The 25711-nt window shown below is 40.1% G+C and overlaps 1 protein-coding gene across 1 annotated transcript in view; it reads right to left on the bottom strand.

Annotated features, from left to right (window-relative positions):
• The window catches only part of LOC114568070 (ectonucleotide pyrophosphatase/phosphodiesterase family member 2), a 79341-nt gene that overhangs the window by 21120 nt on the left and 32510 nt on the right, over positions 1–25711 (bottom strand). The window contains exons 21-24 of the mRNA XM_028597438.1: positions 23930–24074; positions 22589–22666; positions 16543–16675; positions 14119–14272 (exon numbers count right to left, since the gene is read on the bottom strand). Coding sequence (XP_028453239.1) covers positions 14119–14272; positions 16543–16675; positions 22589–22666; positions 23930–24074 — 510 coding nt within the window. The remainder of the gene's footprint in view (positions 1–14118; positions 14273–16542; positions 16676–22588; positions 22667–23929; positions 24075–25711) is intronic.

The raw sequence follows: 25711 nt of genomic DNA, 5'->3' as shown, positions 1-25711 counted from the left end.
CATATAAAGTTATTGTAAAATGTCGGCGAGCCAAACCCTTTAGTAATAAAAGCTTTTAGTAAACATGATGACATTCACATGTTTTTGAGATATTCTATGTACTCCTGACAGTAGAATAAGCCATTATAAACCTATATAAAGGTGGCCCATTATTATTTATTTAAATTTATTTTAAGAAGTTTGATTACATTATATTTTCGATTTGAATGCACAGTTGTTTTTTAAATAACAAATGAATAAGAATTAAATACATTACATCTATTTTATTTTGTCTTAGTTAGGAAAGTAATGTTTAGTTAGGAAGGTCTGGTGGCTTTAGTCTCTTCCACATGGTGGAAGGAAGGTATAAGGTGGAAGGTATACAGTTTATTAATTCAGCAACGGTATCGGATTGGTATCGGGTATCGACAGATACACAAAGCCCTGGCATCGGTATCGGGACTGAAAAAGTCGGATCGGTGCATCCCTAGTCAAGGCCACACCCCCACCCTCCACCTTATCCCCCCCCTCTCTCCTCCTAAATAGCTACATACACAGAAATGGCACATCCTAAGGAAAGCTCATTGTGGGACTGGCTCTAGTGGCTGTAATTCTGCACCAAGGCTGAATTTCGGGAAAGAGACTTCAGATACAGTATTAGGGGACCACTAAGGTCTATATAAAAGAGACTTCAGATACAGTATTAGGGGACCACTAAGGCCTATATAAAAGAGACTTCAGATACAGTATTAGGGGACCACTAAGGTCTATATAAAAGAGACTTCAGATACAGTATTAGGGGACCACTAAGGTCTATATAAAAGAGACTTCAGATACAGTATCAGGGGACCACTAAGGTCTATACAAAAGAGACTTCAGATACAGTATCAGGGGACCACTAAGGTCTATATAAAAGAGACTTCAGATACAGTATTAGGGGACCACTAAGGTCTATATAAAAGAGACTACAGATACAGTATTAGGGGACCACTAATGTCTATATAAAAGCATCCAAAGTCCCATGTCATAGGACCTTTAAGACAAGAGTGGGATTTATGTAAGTTAACGCCTGGGAAAGCAAACAAGTTACTTACTTGTAACGACGGCATATAAAGTCTGAACCATGCAGGGAAAATCCCCTGGCGTCAAGACATTTTTCCACTTGCAAAACACAGAAACCGCGACCTGTCCTCCCTGCGAAAAAACACTCAGCCTTTTGTTCAAGCGGCAATCATGCCTCATATTTACATTTTTGTTTACGCGGTGCCCTCTAATAGCTGTAGTAATTACAACGGGGACAAAGGGGAAGTAAGGTGACAAAGTATAAGAGTACAAGATCTCCCTATGAAGGTAGGTTGGGGTAAACAGAAACAGGACTTTCCCCCAGGAGACTGGGATTCGAGTCACATTTCAAAATAAAGGTAAACGGGGGAGATTTTTAAACCCCTAACCCGATTTTAACCCAAACCACGACCTTTTTCTAAACCTAAAAGGAACACACCGACTTATTGGGACTTTAGCGTATTCACCATATCCCCCCCAGAGTTAGATAAGTCCATACACACCCTTCTCATCTCCGTGCGTGTCATAACTCTGTCTGACGCCCCCACCACTAGCCTAGCTTAGCACAGATCCTGGGGGTAACCGGCTCCATCATTTGTATAGTCACAGCGTGTAAAAATAACATGGTCACATGAGACACAGCCATCTTCTAACCGTATAGCTACATACTGGGAACTATATTCTCAGAAAGGTAAAGCACTGCTACTTGGTTCTCCTGGAGTTCGCTCAGAGTTGGAGTGATAATCACTCCGCCCAAGTAGCAGAAGTAGCAGTGCTTCGCCTTCTGAGAATATAGTTCCCAGTATGTATACGGTTAGAAGATGGCTGTGTGTCATGTGACCTTGTCATTGGGTTATGGGTTGGGTACCGTTTGGATTTTTACGATTCCCGATGCCGAACCGGTACTTTTAAAACGATTCCGATTCCTAAACTGATTCTTGAAAAATTGAAAAATGACATCAAAGAAAGGCTCTTTTATAGATGTGGTAGCCGTAATATGCTTTCACGTCCGGTAGACTACAGACAAAGTGTGATATTTTAACGTCCGTTTGGGAGCAACAAAGGGAAAATATTTCAGTCGACACATTTAAGTGGAACCAAAATGAGGAACCGAAATTTTGCTCATCTGGTCCGATTCCTACCGGTTGCGTAGGTGGAACACACAGTGGAACCGGGTTTCGGTACCCAACCCTAGTTATTTGGACACGCTGTGACTATACAAATCAAACATGTAAATAGGAAAATGTTGGCGTTATTTTGTCACATATTGGGAGCTGTAGGCTAGATGGAGCCGGTTACCTCCAAGATCTGTGCTAGGCTATGATAGCGGTGGGTGCTTCAAACAGAGTTACGACACGCACGACACGAGATGAGAAGGGTATGTATGGACTTATCTAACTCTAGGGGATACGGTGAATATGCTGAAGTCCCAATAAGTCAGCGTGTTTCCTTTAAGTAGTTTTGGTGCCTAAAACTAACCAAAGCTGAGGCCGTTTCACAAGATTAATGACGTGTTTAACCCCTTGACGCCTGAATTTATTCACAATTATATAAACAAAATATTATGTGTGTTTCTGGCTCCAAGCTGATGCTAAATTAAGTTGAGATTGTTAATTTGTCTATAGCATATGGAATAGATATAAATTTAGGTATGATGCAAATTAGCGACAACAGGCATTATGGTAAAATTCTTTACAAAATGGTAAAATTAATAAAACACATAGTAGATTTCATTCATGTCACAAATTGTTAGAACTTCTGAACTGTAAATGACAAATACATTGATCTTGACAACGGCAAGAAAGAAAACACTCTCCTACTCCCTAACATTGACAGTAGTTTCTTTAGGGTTAGGGGTAGGGTTAGGTTTAGGGGTAGGATTATGGTTTAGGGTTAGGGGTAGGGTTAATTTTGCTTCCGTGAACCGGATGTATCTCCCACTCCGACCGGTCCTACGAAACCAGTGCATGCAAAAGGTTCCTAGGTATGTATCGCATGTAAACAAACCGGAATTGGGGGGAATACACGCTATCTTGCCTGCAGTCGGAATGGAAGGGGTTTGATGCCCTAATTTATCAAACGCTCCTAAGGGTCCTATTAGAGGGTTTGAACAAACAACCTTTATCATTGTGTGGTTTTTGGAGGACTTGTTGCCGAAACCATGCTGACTGGAAAACAAACTACAAGCAATTTATAGCTTGCAGGTTTCTTTTCCAGTGAGCATTAAGGTAAAAAGGACACGTAATACAGTATATCAGAGGACATTTCAGGACAGCTGAAACCTGGCGTCTGTAATCACTGTCAGCCACTTCACCGGGGAATCGGAGAAAAAACACCCTATACTTTACCTCATCTCAAAATCACTAGGCCAGCTTTTACTGTTCAGACAAGACCATATTTCAGGAGGATCTGTGCTGCCAACACATCACATGTACAGTGGGGGAAATAAGTATTTGACCCCTTGCTGATTTTGCAGGTTTGCCCACTTACAAAGAATGCAAAAATCTACAATTTTAATCATATGTACATTCTAACAGTGAAAGACAGAATCCCAAAGAAAATTCCAGAAAACCACATCATATGAATTTATTAAAATTGATAACCATCTGATGAGGAAAAACAAGTATTTGACCCCCTGGACAAACAGCATGTTAATATTTTGTAGAAAAGCCATTATTGGCCAGCACAGATGTCAAACGGTTTTTATAGTTGGTGACAAGGTTTGTGCACATTTCGGCAGGGATGTTGGCCCACCCTCCCTGCAGACAGCCTCCAAATCATTCAGGTTCCGAGGTTGTCGCCTGGCAACTCAATTTTAAGCTCCCTCCAAAGATTTTCAATCGGTTCAGGTCTGGAGACTGGCTAAGCCACTCCAGAACCTTGATGTGCTTCTTCTTCAGCCACTCTTTTGTTGCTTTGGCGGTGTGCTTAGGGTCGTTGTCGTGCTGAAACACCCATCCTCGACCCATCTTCAGCTCTCTCACTGAGGGAAGGAGATGTCGGTCCAGAATTCCACGATACATGGCCCGTCCATCCTCCCCTCAATACGATGGAGTTGTCCCGTCCCTTGGCTGAAAAGCACCCCAAAGCATGATGTTGCCACCACCATGCTTGACGGTGGGGATGGTGTTCTTTGGGTTGTACTCGGTGTTCTTTGCCCTCCAAACACGACGAGTTGAGTTGAGGCCAAAAAGTTCTATTTTGGTCTCATCTGACCACATCACCTTCTTCCAGGCCTCTTCTGAGTCGTCCAGGTGGTGAATGGCGAACTTCATGCGGGCCTGTACATGTTTCTTCTTGAGCAGGGGGACCTTGCGTGCGCTGCAGGATTTCAATCCATGACGGCGTAGTGTGTTACCAACCGTTTCTTTTGTAACTGTGGTCCCAGCTGCCTTCAGTTGATTCATCAGTTCCCCCCTTGTGGTTTTGGGATGATTCCTCACCGTTCGCATGATCAGGGACACCCCACGAGGCAAGATATTGTGTGGAGGCCCAGACCGAGGGAGGTTGGCGGTGGTGTGGTGCTTCTTCCATTTCCTGATAACTGCACCCACAGTTGATCTTTTCTCTCCAAGTTGCTTTCCGATTCTCTTGTAGCCCATCCCAGCCTTGTGCAGATCAACAGTCTTGTCCCTGATGTCCGTAGAAAGCTCTTGGGTCTTGCCCATGGTGGATGGTGATGTTGGATGCTGGTTGTTTGGGTGTTGACAGGTGACTTTTATACAGGTAACGAGGTGAGGCAGGTGTATTTGATGTAGATAATTGGTTCGGATTGGGGCTGTGTCTTAAAGAAAGACTAACTGGCTTGTAGGAGCCAGAATACTTGCTGTTTGTCCAGGGGGTCAAATACTTGTTTTTCCTCATCAGATGGTTATCAATTTTAATAAATTCATATGATGTGATTTTCTGGAATTTTCTTTGGGATTCTGTCTTTCACTGTTAGAATGTACATATGATTACAATTGTAGATTTTTGCATTCTTTGTAAGTGGGCAAACCTGCAAAATCAGCAAGGGGTCAAATACTTATTTCCCCCACTGTATTCCAGTCGAGAAGATTGCTTTCATTTCCTGTATCTTTTCCCCTCTCTGTTTCAATCAAGGGTTATTGAGGCTGCAGGGGCTTATTAGGGGACTTTTAGGGGATATTGTTCATATATCCTACGTCTTTTTCAAAACAAACCAAGGATTTGAAGTCTCCTCTTAGAGGAAATGATCAGTCTTCCGATTAAAGCGGAGCAGAACTTAAGCCGACTTAACTCAAGACACCATGCACTGCACGTACACACAGACATAACAGCTGCTGGATTGGTTTGGCTGTTCATCTAATTGCAAACTTCAACTTTATATTGTTCCAATACACAGAGCTGCATGCTTATTTTAAGGTCTTATGAGGCTTTTTTTGGTTCCCAATTCGTCTAAATTGATGCTCTTTAAATCTGACCTAGATCTCGGTGCAGACTGAAGGGCGGGTAGCTCAGGTTTTCTTTGGAAACCAGTCGGGAAACAGGTGAACACACACACACACCACATGAAAAGGGTATTGGGGTATAATAGTAGTATTACAGTAAGCCTCATTGCTGGAAATGTCTTGGCAGGGGAACTCTGTGTGTGTGTGTGTGTGTGTGTGTGTGTGTGTGTGTGTGTGTGTGTGTGTGTGTGTGTGTGCGTGCGTGTGGGTGTGTGTGTGTGTTAGCTGTACACTGTAGACCCATTTCACACGTCTTCTAATGACTTTTTACATTGTGCTGTTGTTGTTTTTTCTTACCTTATCTTTCAATGAGATATATGACATTTTTTGTCTTTATGTTATCTGTTTATGTATTTGTCCGGGTATATTGCCACGTGCATGAAACAGACTGTGAAAACAAATCTCAATCATGGGACAATAAAATATCTATCTGTCTAATAAGACTCATATGGGCTGATCCGGAAGGCAGTGACAACATCATGTCTACGCAGACCGTTGGATCTCGTCATCATTAACACACCTATCCTGGCCTCAGCATACAGGTCTGTGAAGTAGTGACAGAAAGATACAGTATCTCACAAAAGTGAGTACACCCCTCACATTTTAATAAATGTTTCATTATATCTTTTAATGGGACAACACTGAAGAAATGACACTTTGCTACAATGTAAAGTATTAAGTGTACAGCTTGTATAACAGTGTAAATGTGCTGTCCCCTCAAAATAACTCAACACACAGCCATTAATGTCTAAACCACTGGCAACAAAAGTGAGTACGCCCCTATGTTAAATTCCCATAGAGGAAGGCAGATTTTTATTTTTAAAGGCCAGTTATTTCATGGATCCAGGATACTGTGCATCATGAAAAAGTTCCCTTGGCCTTTGGAATTAAAATACCCCCCCCCCCCCCACATCATCACATACCCTTCCCCGTACCTAGAGATTGGCATGGGGTACTTTCCATAAGATCATCTCTCAATGCAAATCAAACCAGCTATTAGGCTAACTGACATAAAACCATGCCAATCTCTAGGTATGGTGAAGGGTATGTGATGATGTGGTGGGGCTATTTTAATTCCAAAGGCCAAGTGGCCTTTATCAGGATGCATAGTATCCTGGATCCACTAAATAACTGGCCTTTAAAAATAAAAATCTGCCTGCCTCTATGGGAATTTAATTAATTAGGGGTGTACTGACTTTTGTTGCCAGTGGTTTAGACATTAATGGCTGTGTGTTGAGTTATTTTGAGGGGACAGCACATTTATACTGTTATTACAAACTGTACACTTGATTCACTTGACTTTACATTGTAGCAAAGAGTAATTTCTTTAGTGTTGTCCCATTAAAAGATATAATGAAATATTTACTAAAATGTGAGGGGTGTACTCACTTTTGTGAGATACTGTATCTCCCAAATTTGACAGAAAGATAAATCATTCTTCTTCTTTTTTTGACCTTCTCGGTGGAGTCGTACAGAGTTCAATCTCCGCCAGGATTTAGTTGGAGATGACAGTGGATGCCTTGACCTCCGTATTGTTTAGGTCACAGAAACGTGGCCATCTGCAAGCAGCTTCACAACAACGAGGCTTAACTCATTTCGACGAGGTTTCTATAAACACTGGGTTTATTGCTTGGCTGAAGGCTTGAACAATGCTGCAGAGCATATTCAAAAAAGGGATTGTGATTTGGCTTTTCCTGAAAACAACATCAGAGAAACATTTTTCAGATCGGCTTTGTTTAAAAAAAGCAGGGAGCTTGCACAATGCACAGAAGCTTAAACATCATCCTTAATGTTTATTCCGACCCATCGGACAGTTTGACCAACTCCTTGATAAAATGACTCAAAGGGTGATCATAAATAAATCTGATGCATTCTCTTTAAGAAGGTCAATTAATAATACGGCTTCTCCAAAAAAGAACCATTTCCCAAAATTGGGGGAAACAAAAAGGTCAGACGAGTCACGTTCTTCTTTCTTTTTTTGGCAAAAACTAAACATCTGTGTTGACATAAAAGAAAGTTGTTCTACTTAGTCACACATGTACTCTCACGCTGCCACGAAGCAACCGAAACCTGACTAGGGATTCTCATGGGATTGGTTGACAATGAGAAAAATACAGAATAATGCCATCCTTATTCTGGAAAGAAATCCTCCATTAATAGGCTGATAGATAATATAAAACACACGTGTGTCAAACTCAAGGTCCGAGGGCCAAATCCGGCCCCTCGCGGGTTTTGATCCGGCCCGCATTTCGATTTAGTTTCACAACAAATTTAGGCCCGCCATAGTTTTTTTTCAATGCTTTAGGCACTTTGTTTTAACATTTTGGACACTTTACTCAATGTTTTGCCACTTTTTCGGAAGTTTTTGGCACTTTTTACAATGTTTTTGCCACTTTTTCAGACAATTTTGAAGCTTTTTTTCAGCCTTTTTCCAACTTTTTGGGTGTTTTTTTCCAACATATTTGTCGCTGGCTGAGGAACTTTTTTGCCGAACTTTTTTGGGGCTTTATGAGGCCAAAACTGTAAGTGAGAAGACTACAGTATATGAGACATGCAATAATACAGTCAAAATATTTAGCTTTTTCCTAAATAAAAGCATGACAATAAACTCCACGTCTGGCCCTTGATGTGATTCTCAGTTTCCATTGTGGCCCTCTGGGAAACTGAGTTTGACGCCCCTGATATAAAACCACTAAGATGACATGTCTGCTGGTGCCAGCTGCCTGTTCACCTTAAATATTTGTATAAAGGAGTTTCCACTTGTAAAACTTAAGACAGTGAACCTCTCACTCCATATCATGCCCGTATCTAGAGACAGATGCCGAGAATTATCTCTTCATCGAAATAAACAGTCGTAAAACTAAATGCTGAAACCTTTCAGGTGATTGGATATAAAAAACACACGCATGTAAGGGCTAGTTTTTATGCTATAAACAAGGGCGGGTATAAATGACTCAACAGAGCAGTTGAGTATGGTGGCTGTTTGGGTTCAAATAATTCATCCCATGGTGACATTTACACTGTGCTGGCTTTTCTGTTTGCTAAGTGTAAGGGTGCACTTAAAATGTTTAATGGGTACTAATTTGCAGGAGGTATAAACATGCAGCGTATATTTGTCACTGATGGAAGGCTCTGCAAAAAGAAACTGGAAACGTCAGCAACTAGTGTTAGGGTTCTGAAAGTTTTTACTTTCTGTGAAAAGCAGGGAGGATCTCTGCGTTTTCCTTTCAGAGCCAAAATAAATGTCTGTTAATCCAAAAAAGCTAAAAGTCTAAATGCCTATACTGTATCTTCTCATTTCTGCCCATGCTTTTTTCTAATGTCTATGCTGTTTTTATGTAAAGCACTTTGGGGTTTTCTGTGTAACGAAAGGTGCTCTATGAAACAAAATTCTGAACCTCTGAACCACAAATGGACCTAAACAATCCCAAAAAACAGTCCGAGTTCAACTTGATGTTCATATTTTTTTTATTTAAGTCTGATCCAGTTACACGATCTATGAGTCATTGTTGGCGAGGACGTACTACAACCATTCCAACCATGCAGATCCTATTCTTCCTTCTTTGGTTGACTTTTGGCATCATGGTGTTTGACCCATCTAGGAACCCCGCTATGACTCACTGTAGCCGTCATGTTACAATCTGTCATTAACAATCATGCTTGGAGAGCATGCGTCAGTTTGGACTGTGTTTATGTCACGGACACACGCTCCACATCAGTGATAAACACCAACATGGTAGGCCCGCACGATATTGGAAACAAACTGACATTGCGATTCTTCTTCTCATTTTTTTTTCATGCGATACGCAAAAAAGACTGGGGTGATTTTGTAGGGGAGTGCATCTACACAGAAAATAAAAAAAAAATGAAAAAGGAACTTTTCTTATGTGAACCGGTCTTTGCTGAACTTTAATGCTTCACAAACACCAAAGCAAGTCAGCGCCGTGACTACTCTTCTGGAGTGATTTTGGAGAGGGACATTAGATGGTTAAATACACTGGCTGAATGCCATGACACCACTGTATTCATATAATACTATCAATCCAGGCTAAAGTGAATGATATTAATAATGCATGTAGGGCTGCTCCCTCTTAGTCGATTAGTCGACTAATTGGTCGTTTTGGTCTTAGTCAACTTAGATTTCTTTAGTCCATTAGTCATGTTTGATGCTTTTTTCATGCTGAATGACTTATTTCCAAGAAACGTACGAGCACATTTCTGGTAAACACAAGAATTGAAGTGGTGCTTTTGCATGACTCAGCTTTACAGATTAAATCAACTACCGTATTTTTCGGACTATGAGTCGCTCCGGAGTATAAGTCGCATCAGTCAAAAAATGCGTCATGAAGAGAAAAAAAACATATATAAGTCGCCCCGGACTATAAGTCGCATTTATTTAGATTATAAATACAAGAGTTATTCAACTACACAATAGCACACAGAACAATACGCTGAATACGGTAGGTGTGCGGTATGTTAACGTAACACATTAACAGTTATTGAACTATACAATAGCACACAGAACAACTAGCTACCAGGGCGTGGAGCATGGAGGTATTAAAAGGCGTGGAGACGTAACTGCACCGTGAACGAGCCCCTCCAGACTCGTTCCTCCACCTCTGGCCATCTTGCTTTCAGCCCACGATTAGCCGATTAGCTTTCTTTGTTTTCTTCATTGCAGTAAGAGTCACCTTTTCGCCAGTCTCCCTCATAAGTTTCTCCCTCATTTCAAACTCTCTTTCTGCTGCTCGATTACCGTTTTCGGCTGCATATTTTCCTACCTGCAGTTTGTTATCTCTTTTCTTTCTCAGTTGTCTTTAGGAGGAGCGTTCTAGTTGTCACAAGCCTAGAGCGCCCTGTCGTGGCTGTAGACGGTAATGTTTTCATGTAAAAACATGTTAAATTATATATATTTTGATATATAAGTCGCACCTGACTATAAGTCGCAGGACCAGCCAAAGTAGGAAAAAAAGTGTGACTTATAGTCCGGAAAATACGGTAATCGATTAGTCGATACAATTGAATGAGTGTTAGTCGACTAAGAATTTCTTCAATCGAGCACAGCCCTAAATGCGTGCATGTTGCTTCCTCTAAATTTTCAGGTTGCGGTCGACTAGCTGGGCCCGCTTTGGTCATTTGATGAATTGATCAACAGTGATCGTGATTGGTGGTCGGCTGTGCATGCAGAGCCTGCATGTCACGCACTAGCAACAAACTGTGTCGAAAGAACACTTAAATCAGCGTAAATGACGTTATGTCAGACACAGACTGCCATTTCAGGGTTCATTTTAACCAATACTTTTCCATAACTTTTTGGCAAATTTCCATGACTATGTGTTCCGAAAATGTCAGTCCACATTATACAATAAGAATTAATTTAAAGAATTGGTTAAAGTTTACCCTCAGAGGTTTAACTATAAAATGAATGACGATTTATGTTGTTCATAGTGGGATTCGTAATATCACTCCCCGAATAGAACGTTGAGGCGTGAAAATACATTTATTAATGGCATATTATTATGCTGTGTTAAATAAAATTCCATGACTTTTCCAAAACTTTTCCAGGCCTGGAATTTGAATTTTTCAACTTTTCCAGGTTTTTCAAAAGGTATAAACCCTGTAGATTAGCGTTACGTTTCCAGCATCGCGGCTCCGAACCGTAACGTTAGTCGGGACAGACGCCTAGTTTCTTTAGGCTAATTATATTAGCTTTAGCCTGGCTGGTAGCAGCTTTCTGCTGTGAAAAATGGCCGGGATACCGTGATTACGTTGCATTAATCAGGTGATTTAGCAAGTCTTTGCAGCACTGACTACTGTAGCTTCACTACCCATGGAAAAGCATGTGCATCACTGTGTCAGCGGCAGCTGCCGCGGTACTTTTCTACACACGGAGAGCCTCACTCCCCATAATAATGTCCTATCCGCTAACATGGAGGGGGCGGGGTTTATGACCCATACTGCAGCCAGCCACTAGGGTGCGATCCAGATGTTTTGGCTTTAAGAGTCTCACGTCGCCCACAGCGCTGTGGACTAAAGTCTGGCTACACCACAGATGCGTTCTGGGATAGAAGAAAACAACGCATGGGTTGTTTGCATTTCTTTAAACCAATCGCAATCGTCTTGGGGCAGTGCTAAGCTCCGGACGCCGCGACGGTGGCTCTGTTGAATTTGCACCCCGCAAAAGAAAATGCCACATACAACATTAAATAAAGTTAACTGTTGACACAAGACAGTAACGTGAGCTATTTAAATTAGCAGGATACATGGTTAGAGTATCGCCGTGTGAACTTCTTACTCGGCAATCTAACCAATCGTTCCAAAATCGTCCCCGAGAGTAAATGCCGTGAACATGTTCTCCGTCAATCTTTACAATCATTCCCGAAAAAAAAAAAACAAGCAGGACCGCCTAATTGCACGGGCCAAATTTCCTTCAAAACTTGATATTTTTGGCGTGCAGCTTGCTAGGTCCAAGTTTGTTGTTGTTTCCCGAAGGGAACGGAGTTTTGGAGAGAGCGGAAGATGGGGAGCCAAACTGAACATCTGGATGTCAGGCTTTATCCTGGAAATGTACTTTCACACGCAGACTATGACAGTGTACGCATCAATCCCGGTTTAAAAGTCCATTTTGTCAGTGCTCATCAAAAAGAAATCCACTAAAATGTCAAAAAATTATGTCCATAATGCAACGATTCTTGAATGTACTGAAAAACATTGGAACTGAAAGACCAACTAGTCGTAAACTGTACGGCGGCCTTACTCTCAGCTCTTTTAAATCAAGGCTGAAGACATTTCTTTAATGATAATTTAAATAAAGCTGCCTTGCCTTGCCTTACAGTGATCTTCAACCCTTATGTTGTCTTCGGAGTCAAATTTGACCCATTGTTTAGATGTCTATATCAGAAATATGGGTTTCTTTTTAACTACCTAATTTTGATTACCCCAAAAATAACATGGATCAATCCATACAACGCGGTTCGCAAGTACAACAAAAATCTATACTTTCATTGAGTTTTGTGTGTTTTGTTGAATTTTTTAGCATTTGAAAAAATAATTGAAATTGAACGTTGACATATGCCATTCTGTGATTATCCTTCCTTTAATATTAGTCAAAAAAAAGGTATAATAGGCATAATTTCCTATCATAACGTCCAAGAAGTGCCAAAAAAACATTGAAAAGAAAGCACCAAAAGAGACAAAAACATTAGTTAAAGTGATTTTCACTTTTGACCCGGGAGGATGATGTATGGTCCAATGGAAGACAACCAAAGGCTTAAATCTGACTCAAATAAGAAAACAGTGGTAAGGTGTCTCTAACCACAAACCGCTGAGTTGAATCTTTGCCAATTACAGCCTCGCCAAAAATAAAACATGACCTTGATATGTTCTTATTACTACTGACATAAACGCCTTTTTACTGGGACACAATGAATTTCCGCTTTCACACGCCTCAGACACATGTCACCAGCTGTCAGAGTTTAATATTCCCAGAGATCAGTGGTTGACGCAGTATTCAGTTCCTTTACTTCAATAACAATACTAATACTGTCATGAACGCATGACACTGTCATGACACATGAACTCTAACCCTAACTCTAACCCTAACCATAACTTTTCATGCCAAAAACTGAATAACACTTACTGAAATAAGCGTTATGTCATAAACGTTTATGACTTGTTTATAATGTTTATGACACGTTCACGACAGTGTCATGTCACTCTGTCACTTATGGAGATACCTTCAAGTAAAGTGTAACCAAATATTTAATGCCAAAAAGTGTCCCGTGTGACTCTTATACTGTAGCATTACTACATTATTATTGCTCAGGCGTTAATGTAGCAGGAGTTGACTGTTGTTGTTGTTGTTGGTTTTGAACTATTAACTAATGATTATGGTCATTATCTGCTGATTATTTTCCAGATCAATCCATGGATTGCTTTGTTTGTGAAACACGTGAACGTTACGATAAATGTCGATAAAATGACCGACATGAAATTACAGAGAGCATAAAGTGAAACCTTCTAGTGTTTTTTTTCCAACCAACAGTCCAGATCTTCCAAACCCTCAAGTTTACCTTAGTTTAAGAACACAAAAAGCAGACAAACTCCCATATTTGATGAGCTGAAATCATGAAATGTTTGCATGAAAAATTAGTCAAAGGAGAATTTTTCAAGTAGTTAGAGGAGCATATGAATATTGAGTGCTATATTTATCGCTCTTGTTTAGACCAGCCAGGATGTTGAGTGGATCACAGTTTATTTCAAATGCTATAAAATTGAAAAAAGAAAAAAAAACACCCCCACAATTTAATGAATGAAAAAAATAATTAATAATTAATTTTTGATAATTAATTAATTTTACCTGCCAAGAATGTTACATGGCTTCCATACAACGTACATCCACGCATTCATGTTATTTTGGGGCAATTTAGTTCAAAGAAACCCATCATTCTGATATAGAAATGGGTCAAATTTGACCCGAGGACAACACAAAGGTTAAAGTAAAGGATCTGAAGGCTCCTGTCACCGACTGATCTGAACTGATTCATGCAGCCAGCTGCAGTGACAGCTGGGCCAGCGCTGCCCCCTGCTGGGGACGGTTTGAACTCACGTTGCAGGCCTCACTGTTGTCCGGTCTGTGTGGAAGCAGATAGGAAAAGACCCTGAGTGGGCCGTCACACTCCTCCACCGTCTGGTTCAGCTCCTGGCAGCTCGTCACCACCGTGTAGAAGTGGGAGGGGACGGGTGGGGCGTCGGCCGAGAACCTGGACAGAGGAGAGGGGGGGATGAAAACATTTTTTTTAATATTCATATGGGCACCTCACCGTTGTAAGACAGACATTTAAAAATATGAAGCATTTACCACGACAGCATACATTGAGAGATATTGGAATGTGTGCACTAGGGCTGGGCGATATGGAGAAAATCAGATATCACGATATTCTTCACCAAATACATCAATGTCAATATCGCGGCGATATTCTAGGGTTGAGAATTGGTGCTTTTACAAAACAGTTTACCAATGAGATTTTAGATAAATAATCATCAGTGTGGATATAATGACTAAATGGGTAAAGGCAAATAATAGAACAGTTACAACAGTCTGGTAAGTTCAGAAAATGCATCACTTTACTGTAACGCAGCCTTTAAAACCAGGAGTTTTTTTATATAAGTCAGAGTTACATAAATAACTAGCCCACGGTTCCCCCCACCATTATAAGACTTAGTAAGTAAAGTTTATTTATATCACACTTATCACAGAGAGAGTCACAAAGTAACAACAAATCACAGGAAATCATAATGAAATACAGAAATCATAAGATAAATAGTAATACAGTCGAGAATGTGGCTCAACGAATGCCTGACTAAAATGATGTGTCTTTAGCTGCTTTTTAAAGATTCTTTAGCTGCCGCCCCCCGACTCATTTCCTGGTTCTCCTTCTCCATAAACAACATGAAATCAAAATGATGTGAAATTGCATGTATTTTGTTCATTTTGTTGAGGTTATGAAACCTAGCCCTAACAAAAAAAATAAAACTAAATATGTAAAAACTAAAACTGACCTCTCTCTATTTGCGCATGTATGGGTCCAGAGCATGTGTGTATTTTTAGGCATGTGTGTAGTGTGGTCTAACATCCAATACCATGTTACTAACTTAGCTCCTCATGCTTTCCCAACCTCATAGATGTGGTGGTTCAGGTGGTTGTTTTTTTTTGGCAGCTGCTGCCGTGGTCCTGCTCGAACACCCGCCACTGCTACACAACTGTTATTCATAGTCATAGTTCTATTATCTTCATTGCTACTACAATTGCCAAGGCGCGTCAAGCCAACATGCAGTTATTATGAATCATATTTCTGTATATCGGTATCAGTGTCTATGTGTTCCAACCCGGCTAAAGGCCGCCCACCAAGAGTCAGGGTCTGTCCGAGGTTTCTGCCTAAAAAGAAGTTTTTCCTCACCACTGTTGCACTAAATGCTGGGGGGGGCTTTGTAAAGTACAGAGTGTGGTCTAGACCTACTCTGTCTGTTAAGTGTCCTGAGATAACTCCTGTTGTGATTTGATAAAACTAAATTAATAAAATTGAATTAACAAGAGTTAAAAAAAAAAATTGTAATATAATAATAAAAATCTATAAATAAATAAAAATGTAATTAAACCTTTCTGAAAAACTAAAACTCAACTAAAACTTGGAAACACACTCTGAAAACTAACTTAAATTAAACTAAAATGAAATCAAAAAGTCAAAACTAAATTCCAAAAAATTTCAAATTTAAAACATTGGACAAACTAAGTGACAGACCTTCAAGCTCAACTTTAGCTTTTAATGAATCCAATCACACAGGAACAGATGTTGCGTTACAATGTTTTTCTCCCATGGGACCACTATAATATTACTACACATGTACTTACTTTATACATAGCCATATTCTCCTGCTCTTCATACTAGCCATCCTGCACATCCCCTTAATCTTACTACTCTTATAATGTTACTGTTTCTGCACTACAATGGTATTGTTACCACACTGCACTACAGCTGTACATATCTGTCTATATGGTTCATACTGAATATCCCTATTTATTCTGTTTTTCTTATAAATATATTCTGTTAATACACTGCATATAGCTATATTATTCTTACTACTGCTAAAATGTTACTGCTACTATAGTGAACATATCTGTACATGTTGTTCATACATAGTTCATATTACATAGCCATATTTATTCTGCCCTTATAAGGTAACTTCTAGTACACTGCACATATTTATATTTAATTTATATTACTCTAAACCACCTTCTGTAAAACAACTGTATATTACTGTCTACACTGACTGCACTATATTTCTTGTATATCGCATTGCACTTTTCTGCTCTTTTTGCACTTCTGGTTGTTGTCTTTGTACTTGTACTACTGCACAATGTCAATAAAGTTGAATCTAATCTAATTTAATCTAACATTATAGGGACTGTTCAGTCTGTGTCAGTGTGTTCTCTATAAACTGGGAAACTGCCAGGTGATAACGGTGGCCTTACTCTTTTATCTCCTCTGTGGTGTCCCGGAGGCCGTCATAATTGTAATCGAAGATGGGCCCGGAGAGGATGTTGACGCCGTTGTTTTCCTCTGCGTAACGCCTCAGCAGCGTCCCCTGCAGGTAACTCCACATTCCTGCAGACAGAAAGAAAGAAAAAGGATCAGATGCTACAACACAGAGAAAAAAACTCACCTTTTTTAAAAGCACCAGGTACAAGCCCCAACGAGGGCTGTGCAATTAATAGAGTTTTGATCGTGATTACGATTTTGTCTCCTAGCAATCACAAAAATAATGCACATTATGTTTTGCAAAAAAAAAGGTTAAATGGGAGAAATATATAAAGTGCTCATATCATGCTCATTTTCAGGTTCATAATTGTATGTAGAGGTTATATCAGAATAGGTTTACATGGTTTAATTTTCAAACAACACCATATTTTGTTGTACTGCACATTGCTGCAGCTCCTCTTTTCACCCTGTGTGTTGAGCTCTCTGTTTTAGCTACAGAGTCTGTTCCATCTTCGTAGGGAGTCACACACGTGCAGTACCTAGTTAAGGACTACTAGCCAGTCAGAAGCAGAGTAGCCCACTTTTTTTAAATACATTAACTTTTTTGGTTATAGATCAAATAAAACACCAGACACAGATGATCTGCAAATTGCCAAATATCGGGGCCCCAATCATTGGCCAGGGTCAGTGGTGGTACTGAGAGAGGGACAAGCACCGCTCTTTCACTTTCCCCAACCTGGGGATTAAACTGGCGACCTCCCGGTCCCAAGCTCGCTTCTTCAACCACTAGCCCAGCACTGGCCCGTATGGTAAGCTAATGTAGTGAGCCAATCACAATGCCGTTATCGTACATTTTTAACCAGCATTTGGGTTGGTGGCCGTCAAAAGTGTTTAAAAAAAATAAAATAAAAAAAACAACTTTCAATTAATTAGAGGTTTACTAACTGAGCAGCTTTGTATGAGAGAATTTTAAATAATCAAAAAAAAAATTATATTTTTGATATAGCTACACACAACATTTCTGTTTTTAATCACAGGACTTTTACTCATTTATTTCTTAGATTGTGGATTAAATATCAGCAAAGGATTCCCCCAGAGGGAACATTGTTTTTAATTTAATTGGATAACTTGCCTCTAAAAGCTCTGCATAATTACAGTACTTCCATATTTAAGCAATCAGTTAAATGCAAATCATTGATTTATTCCACTAATTGCTTTATAAATACACTCTTTGTCTGAACAAGGGAACACAGCTGCAGAAGAACAGGGTGTACAAAACAATTGGGGAAATGACCAAAGCAAAATTTTCCTGGCGACGTTAAACATCCTTAAATGGCCTCAAAAATAAATGTTTCTTTCACATCAGTTAGACGATCTTAAGGTCATTAAAAAGGGGGTTTGTGGGAGGGTGAGCTCAGTCATGATGAGCCACTGATCTCGGAACGGAAGCTTTAAATGTCCAAGTAAACACCATTTACTGGAGGTTTCCTCCTTAAGGGTGATTGATGGTTGTGCGGAGGCTCCATAGCCTAAAGAACATAAGTGGCCCGACGTTTATACTTGCGTTAATGTGTGCGTCAATCTCTTTAAGAGAATAGCAGGGCCGGCATGTGTGTGTGTGTGTGTGTGGTAGAGCAAGTGAGAGAGTGACGATGATTATCTTCGGAGTGAGTAACGACTCTAGAGTCATAGTGAGAGAAATAAAGTGTCAGCCTCTGTTCTTTCTGACCACGGTGGGAAATCTGGAGCAGGAAAAGTTAACCCTCTCCTTGATTTCATGAGAGAATTTTAAATAATCAAAAAAAAAATTATATTTTTGATATAGCTACACACAACATTTCTGTTTTTAATCACAGGACTTTTACTCATTTATTTCTTAGATTGTGGATTAAATATCAGCAAAGGATTCCCCCAGAGGGAACATTGTTTTTAATTTAATTGGATAACTTGCCTCTAAAAGCTCTGCATAATTACAGTACTTCCATATTTAAGCAATCAGTTAAATGCAAATCATTGATTTATTCCACTAATTGCTTTATAAATACACTCTTTGTCTGAACAAGGGAACACAGCTGCAGAAGAACAGGGTGTACAAAACAATTGGGGAAATGACCAAAGCAAAATTTTCCTGGCGACGTTAAACATCCTTAAATGGCCTCAAAAATAAATGTTTCTTTCACATCAGTTAGAGACGATCTTAAGGTCATTAAAAGGGGGTTTGTGGGAGGGTGAGCTCAGTCATGATGAGCCACTGATCTCGGAACGGAAGCTTTAAATGTCCAAGTAAACACCATTTACTGGAGGTTTCCTCCTTAAGGGTGATTGATGGTTGTCTTGGAGGCTCCATAGCCTAAAGAACATAAGTGGCCCGACGTTTATACTTGCGTTAATGTGTGCGTCAATCTCTTTAAGAGAATAGCAGGGCCGGCATGTGTGTGTGTGTGTGTGTGGTAGAGCAAGTGAGAGAGTGACGATGATTATCTTCGGAGTGAGTAACGACTCTAGAGTCATAGTGAGAGAAATAAAGTGTCAGCCTCTGTTCTTTCTGACCACGGTGGGAAATCTGGAGCAGGAAAAGTTAACCCTCTCCTTGATTTCATGTTGTTCATGGAGAAGGAGAAACAGGAAATGAGAAGAGGGGGAAATGTAGTCCCTAGTTTTAATTATCTGGTTTGGTCTCCACTAGTCTATATCCACGACAATTGTGATTGGTTAAAGAAATTCCGATAAACCAGAGCACATTTCTCTCCCATCACAGAACGCCGTGTGGACCAAGGGGGTAAGCGAGCATCCGGAAAGCGTACCTCCTATGGGGATATTCTGAAGCTAAGAAGCCATCACCTTCTATTAGCATCCCATTGACTCCCATTCATTTTGGCGTCACTTTGACAGCGAATAACTTTACATCTTAAGCCTTTAAAGACTATTTGTCCATTGTTTATTTCTAAAGAAACACGAAAATGTATAAAAGTCTCCATTACCTTGTACCTCATGTTATGGCTCCGTAGCAGACGTTTTTGTAAAAATAGGCTAACGATTGTGTCATAACCACGCGACTTACTGTCACATAGTAGAGGAATTACCGTACAGTACAGGAGAAGCTCGCAGGCAATCGGGAGAAGCCCATAGAGAGTCCATGAAAGCATCAGAACAAAATATTTCAGCAACGTTTTGATGGATTGTAAATACTTTGGTACGTGGCAAGTGAATTCATAAGAAATAACATTTATCCACGATCCACTTCATCCACAAGATTCGGAACGATTCCGGTTTCTCTTGGCACAGCTACCGGAAGACTTACAAATTTGGCTGCTCACATCACATCTAGGTCGCCGAGCTCAGTTTGAGGCTGCGCGGTAACGCTCAGCCATCACCGGAAAAAGTGTTTCTAATTGACCTCACTGGTCTCCGTCGAAGTCTATGGCGTCGCTGTGTCCGTTTATTTCACTGTCTATGGCAGTGGTTCCCAACCTGGGGTCCGGGCACCCCTTAGGGGGGCGGCAAAGATCACAGGGGGTGCGCAAGTCTTTATTTGGTTTGAGGTTGAGGTAAAAAAAATATATTTGTACATGTTAAACAAATTATGATAATACACTAGAATGTATAATGTATACAAAAGTCGGTATAAAAACTATATATTTTTGTTCTCGCTTAAAATTGGAGACAGGCTACTTAGTAGGCCAAAGTCATCTGCTAGCTGCTATCATCATCGTCTTTCCTGCCGCCACGGCATCACTATTTTATGAATGAAACATGGCGGAGAAACGTAAAAGTCCTGATAACTGCTCTGTATCAAAAAAGAAAGTAAGGTTCTATCTCGAGAGTTACCTCAACTTCGGTTTTGAACTTTGGTATCTCCACGTACCTGCGTACGTGCCCACGGCATCGGCAGCCTTTTATCCTGATGTAACACATCTATTTCCCAGCCTGAAGAAAGAAAGACATTCTCCAGACACACACTCTTTTTACAGAGCTGACGACAATGATAAATTATGTGTATCTGTATGAGACGACGATTCAGAGAGAGAGAGAAAGAGTGTGTGTGTGTGTGTGTGTGTGTGTGTGTGTGTGTGTGTGTGTGTTTTGTCCTGATAAGGCTTCTCTTTCTCCAGAAACAATGGGTATCAGGCTGTCCTGGCTCAGACCTGACATCACCACGCTGCTGTCCCTCTGTCTCATGTGATAACTTTGAACCCTTGTCAAAAGCTTTTTTTTTTTTTTTTTTTTTTTTTAATTCAGAGGATTTAACTTGACATTCGGGTTTGAGGTTGACACACGCAGATTTTGGTACAGCACCAACATTTCCTCTGAGCTTCTTGTTGAAATTCATCTAAAATCACAGTTCACGGAATTTATATCCCTGTAAGTCTTTTTGGATTTTAGACGTTTCTGCTATTTTGTCCACCAGTTTGAAACCTCCACCGGGATGAACGTCATGTCGATCCGTTTACAGTTCAGTTAACAGGTTTTGGAAAACGCTTCAGGGTCCCAAATTTGTAATTTGGAAAATAAACCTGTATCGGCCCTCTTATACGACGATCCTATGACTAATGACTTTATAAAACAAAGTAAAACAAAAAGCAGCTACTGAAATGTATTATTTATTTCTGACGTTATTTGTCGTGGTTATGGCTCACACCGGGGCATGATCAGCAAAGAGTTTAAAAGAAAAAAATTCTATTTTATTGTTGAAATACATGCAAGACGTGGTTTTACATCAATATATGAATTTACTTTGGCATGCGTTCTGCTAATGTTCAGTTCTGTACACCACTATATACTGCCCACTTGTGGCGGTCTTACAGAACAAAGAACATGCAGAGACTGAATGTAGCTTATAATGATGGCATGAGACTGATTCTAAAACAACAGAGATGGTGTAGTGCTAGTCAAATGTTTGTTAGTGTTGGTGGGCCTACATGCTCTGCATTAATAAGAAACATTATTTATCCATACATGTGTAGAATGTCTGTCTCAGAAAACCGAATTACACAAGCTTTAGCCCACAGTGATTTTAGCTCTGTCAGGTATGCATCTAGACTGTGGAGACATTGGCGCTCCTGTTTGTATATTACAGGTGAAGGTTGTTGACCTTTTATTAATTTATAAATTGTACTATATATATATATATATATATATATATATATATATATTTTTTTTTTTTTTACCTTTATTTATCCAGGTAAGTCAATTGAGTACAATTTCTCATTTGTAACAGCAACTTGATCACATTCATTCAACAGTTCCACATTCATACCTGGAATAATTATTATTATTAGAGAAAAATTGTATTTTGAAATAAGTCACTTGCTTCCAAAATAAAAACGTTCTGGCCGCATCAAGATCTTTCCAACACGAGGCGGTGGTGCTCAAACATTACCACTTTTGTCCACAAGGGGGCTGCCAAAATCCAGGACCTAGAATACAATACTTCAGCTCATAATATGCTTTTTGTCTTTTTCTCTTTCCTTTATTGTGTTATATATCTTTTTTTGTGCATGTTATAGGTTTACAAAGTGAAAAAGCCCAAAGTCCCCCCCAAAGGGACTTACCATCTCCAACAGAAAACACTGTTCACCAACTACTCCAAACAGCTCTATTGTAGTCCAGCCTTTACTTCAGAGACAAACACGCGTCACTTTGTAACACACGTCATAATGCTCGCCTAGCTGCTAGCGTAGCACGCCCTCATACTCTGCTTCTGACTGGCTAGTAGTCCTTACCTAGGTACTGTCAGGGCACGCCCTCATGCTCTGCTTCTGACTGGCTAGTAGTCCTTACCTAGGTACTGTCAGGGCACGCCCTCATGCTCTGCTTCTGACTGGCTAGTAGTCCTTACCTAGGTACTGTCAGGGCACGCCCTCATGCTCTGCTTCTGACTGGCTAGTAGTCCTTACATAGGTACTGTCAGAGCACGCCCTCATACTCTGCTTCTGACTGGCTAGTAGTCCTTACCCTGTGGATAACCCTGTCCCTTCCGCCACCATAATGCTCCCGTGAACTTGTGTTCTGAGTGTGAAGTTGAAGTGTGAGACTCACTCTTGAATGCCGGGTACATGGGGACGATGTTGGTGATGAGCGAAGCGTCGTATCTGGACTCAGGAGACGATGCCAGCTCTGTCAACAACGTAGAGGAGTAGAAAAGAAATACACAAAGTTGAGTACGAGTGCCTCAAAACTGTACTTAAGTACAGTGCAGCTTGATAGGACTGCAGGATATGAGGAAAACATGCCACGATGTTAAATATCGCGATAACGATATTACTTAACCCTTGTGTTGTCCTCCGTCAACCTTGATTGTTGTTGTTTTTGCTTACTCCAACTTGTTAAATTGTTAAATTTTTCTTCTAAACATTTTCAGCGCTTATTTCTACGTCCCATATTTTCTGATATAAAACAAAATTGAAAATGGGTCAATTTCACCCAAAGTCAACACGAGGGTTAAATAAATAAACAGATATCAAAGTGCGCTCAGTTCTGTTGCTTTCACTATTCTGCTAGGATAAATGCCAAATTGCTTGTTGAATTGAAAATGAATGAAACGAAATCGTTTCCAACATTCAATTGAACAAATTACAGATTGAATTTGATTGAAAGGCACCATTTTAACACTTGTGTTGGACCCGCTTTTCCAACAAATGTGGGTTTCTTACAACCAAATTGCCCCGAAATAACATGGATGCATGGATGTACGTTGTATGGGACCCATACAACATTCTTCGCAGGTAAAATTAATGATTACTTCCATTGAATTTGGGGTGTTTTATTCAATTTCATAGAATTTAAAAAAAATAAATGTTTAAATGGTTTTAAAAGAGTATCCTGAAACTAAACTTTGAAATAAATTAACTTCTTAACTATTAGTCAATACTTTTTAAACTCAACAATTTGGTATAATGTCATTTAAATTAGTTTTGCTGACCATGAATAAAAAAAGCATTGAAAAGAAAAATGACAAAAACATTTTAAAAAAGCGCCAAAAGGATAAAAAAAAAAAAACAGAAAAGGGCCGAAAAAAAATACATTTTCAATTTTGACTCAGAAAGACAACAAAAAGAAAAGAAAAGAAATGACAGTTACATTTTGAAGTGCATTTTTCTATGGATATTTTAGTTGCACTCCACCACCGCCAGACACTACAGGTGAGAAAGAGCTTTCAGTTACACTTTACTTGAAGGTATCTACATAAGAGTGACATAACACTGTCAGTGTCATGTCGTAGATACCATATGTAGATACCATGTAGGTATCAGTGTCATGTCACTCTTATGTAGATACCTTCAAGTAAAGTGTAACCAAGCTTTTAGACGATTGTGTATCTGGGAAGAATTATGTGTGCTTTGCATTGTCAGTGCGAGTGCTCCGGCGCTGCGGGTTTACCTGGATGGAAGAGGAAGCCGTAGGTGAGCTGGTTGTTCTGGCTGTAGGCGGTGCAGCTCTGACTGTGATCGGCCGACACTCGGGGGTCGACCCGGACACACTGAACGCCGGGGGGCGAGACCTCGGGAACAGGAGTCACGTCCTCCTGAGAGACAAAGACACCAATCTTAAGCACTTGAAGGGTAACTGCCGTTTTTTTTTTTTTCTTCTAACCACTATTATTTTCTAGGGGTGGGAATCGCAAGAGGCCCCCCATGATTCCATATTACCACGATGCTTTTGTCACGATACCATATTATTGCGATTACCGCGATATTTTGCAATATAATGCAATTTATTACCCTTTTTTCCAACTTCAAATTATATCCCCAAAGGAAAACTTTGTCAACATCTAATTTTTAATCTAAGAAAAATAAATGTCTTAAAAAAAAAAAAATCCTAGTACCAAAACGTTAAATTCTCCAGTGCAATTTATATAATAAAAGATTGATACTTGGCATCTGTGTATTGATACAGTATTGCCACAAAAATATTGCGATATTATGCTTGATGGATTTCCCCACCATCCCTACTATTTTCCTATGTTTTTGTGTCCAAGGGACCGATGGGAACAACAATCTCTGACATTGGTCCAGTATTAAGCGAGATCGCTGCAGTCGGCAGTCAGCGAAACAAGCTACAATGTAAGTTAATAGGGCAATTGTGCACCTTCTATTTACGTTCGCAAAAGTGCTCGTTTTGCCGCTGACAGGCTCAGATTGATATTTTAAGTGTCTGACAACATTATGGAAAGGATTTCTAAGGAGGTCGACCTTTCTGTTAAAGAGTAAGATCCTTTTATTAACATAAAAACATCTGTGAAATTGCGTTCGCTGAACCCACCAGACTCCATGTAAATAATCAATAATTTTGGCATCGTAAAACACACTTCATTCAAAGTCGACAGAAACTAAATAAAACTATGAAAAGCCGGGTTGGGTCGTGTTTCCACTTTTCCAACCATCACAACTCTTGTTTTGGTTGAAATAAACACATAGTTTACTGATTTACATGTGAAAATATATGTTGGATCTATACACGCTAAAAGTAGTGCTTTTTTAAATGGAGTCTGGTGGGTTTAGCGCTAGCAACTTCAGAGCTGTTTCTGGTTAAACAGAAAGGTCTAAAGGTCTATCTCTGAAGGGATCCTTTCCATAATGTTGTCAGACACTTAGAATAATAGTCTTGTGGCTTGCCTTATTCTGCCTCTGATTGGCTTACCCTGGTATTCTTACCCTAACCAATCCCCACTCCTCATGCCCTAAACCTGACTACGTCGATCATTTACCAGTATAAGAGCGCCAGCTTCTGCCTATGGAGGGATGGCGCAAAACAAACACAGGACTCTCACCAAGGACACCGGGGTCCATTTTTCATTTGAAAATGAAAAGTTCAACTTCACGGGATAAACGGAGCAACGCCACGTTTAGCAATGCTTGCGTAACCGAAATCGAAGTAAAGTGAAGGAACCAAGATCTTTTTTTCTAAACTTAAACCAAGTAGTTTTGGTGCCTGAACCTAGCCAAACTGCGACAGTTTTTCGAAAACACTGACGTCATGTTTAAAACCACAACCGGGACTTGTTGGTATTTCTGCGCGTGTCCCACGTGTGAGCGGCTGCACCTTGTAAACCTGCAGCCTGTTCCGTGTAAACATCTGAGGAACACGCGTGTTCGGCGTCACAGACACAGAGTTCTGTGTGGTTGCTGGTGTTGCCGGACACCTTTGTGTTTATGTTTTGCG

This window comes from Perca flavescens, chromosome 14 (genome assembly GCF_004354835.1).
Source record: "Perca flavescens isolate YP-PL-M2 chromosome 14, PFLA_1.0, whole genome shotgun sequence".
NCBI classification, from domain to species: Eukaryota; Metazoa; Chordata; class Actinopteri; order Perciformes; family Percidae; genus Perca; species Perca flavescens.
Note: the sequence above shows the minus strand (reverse complement) of the source record. Positions and strands in the feature narration are given on the sequence as shown.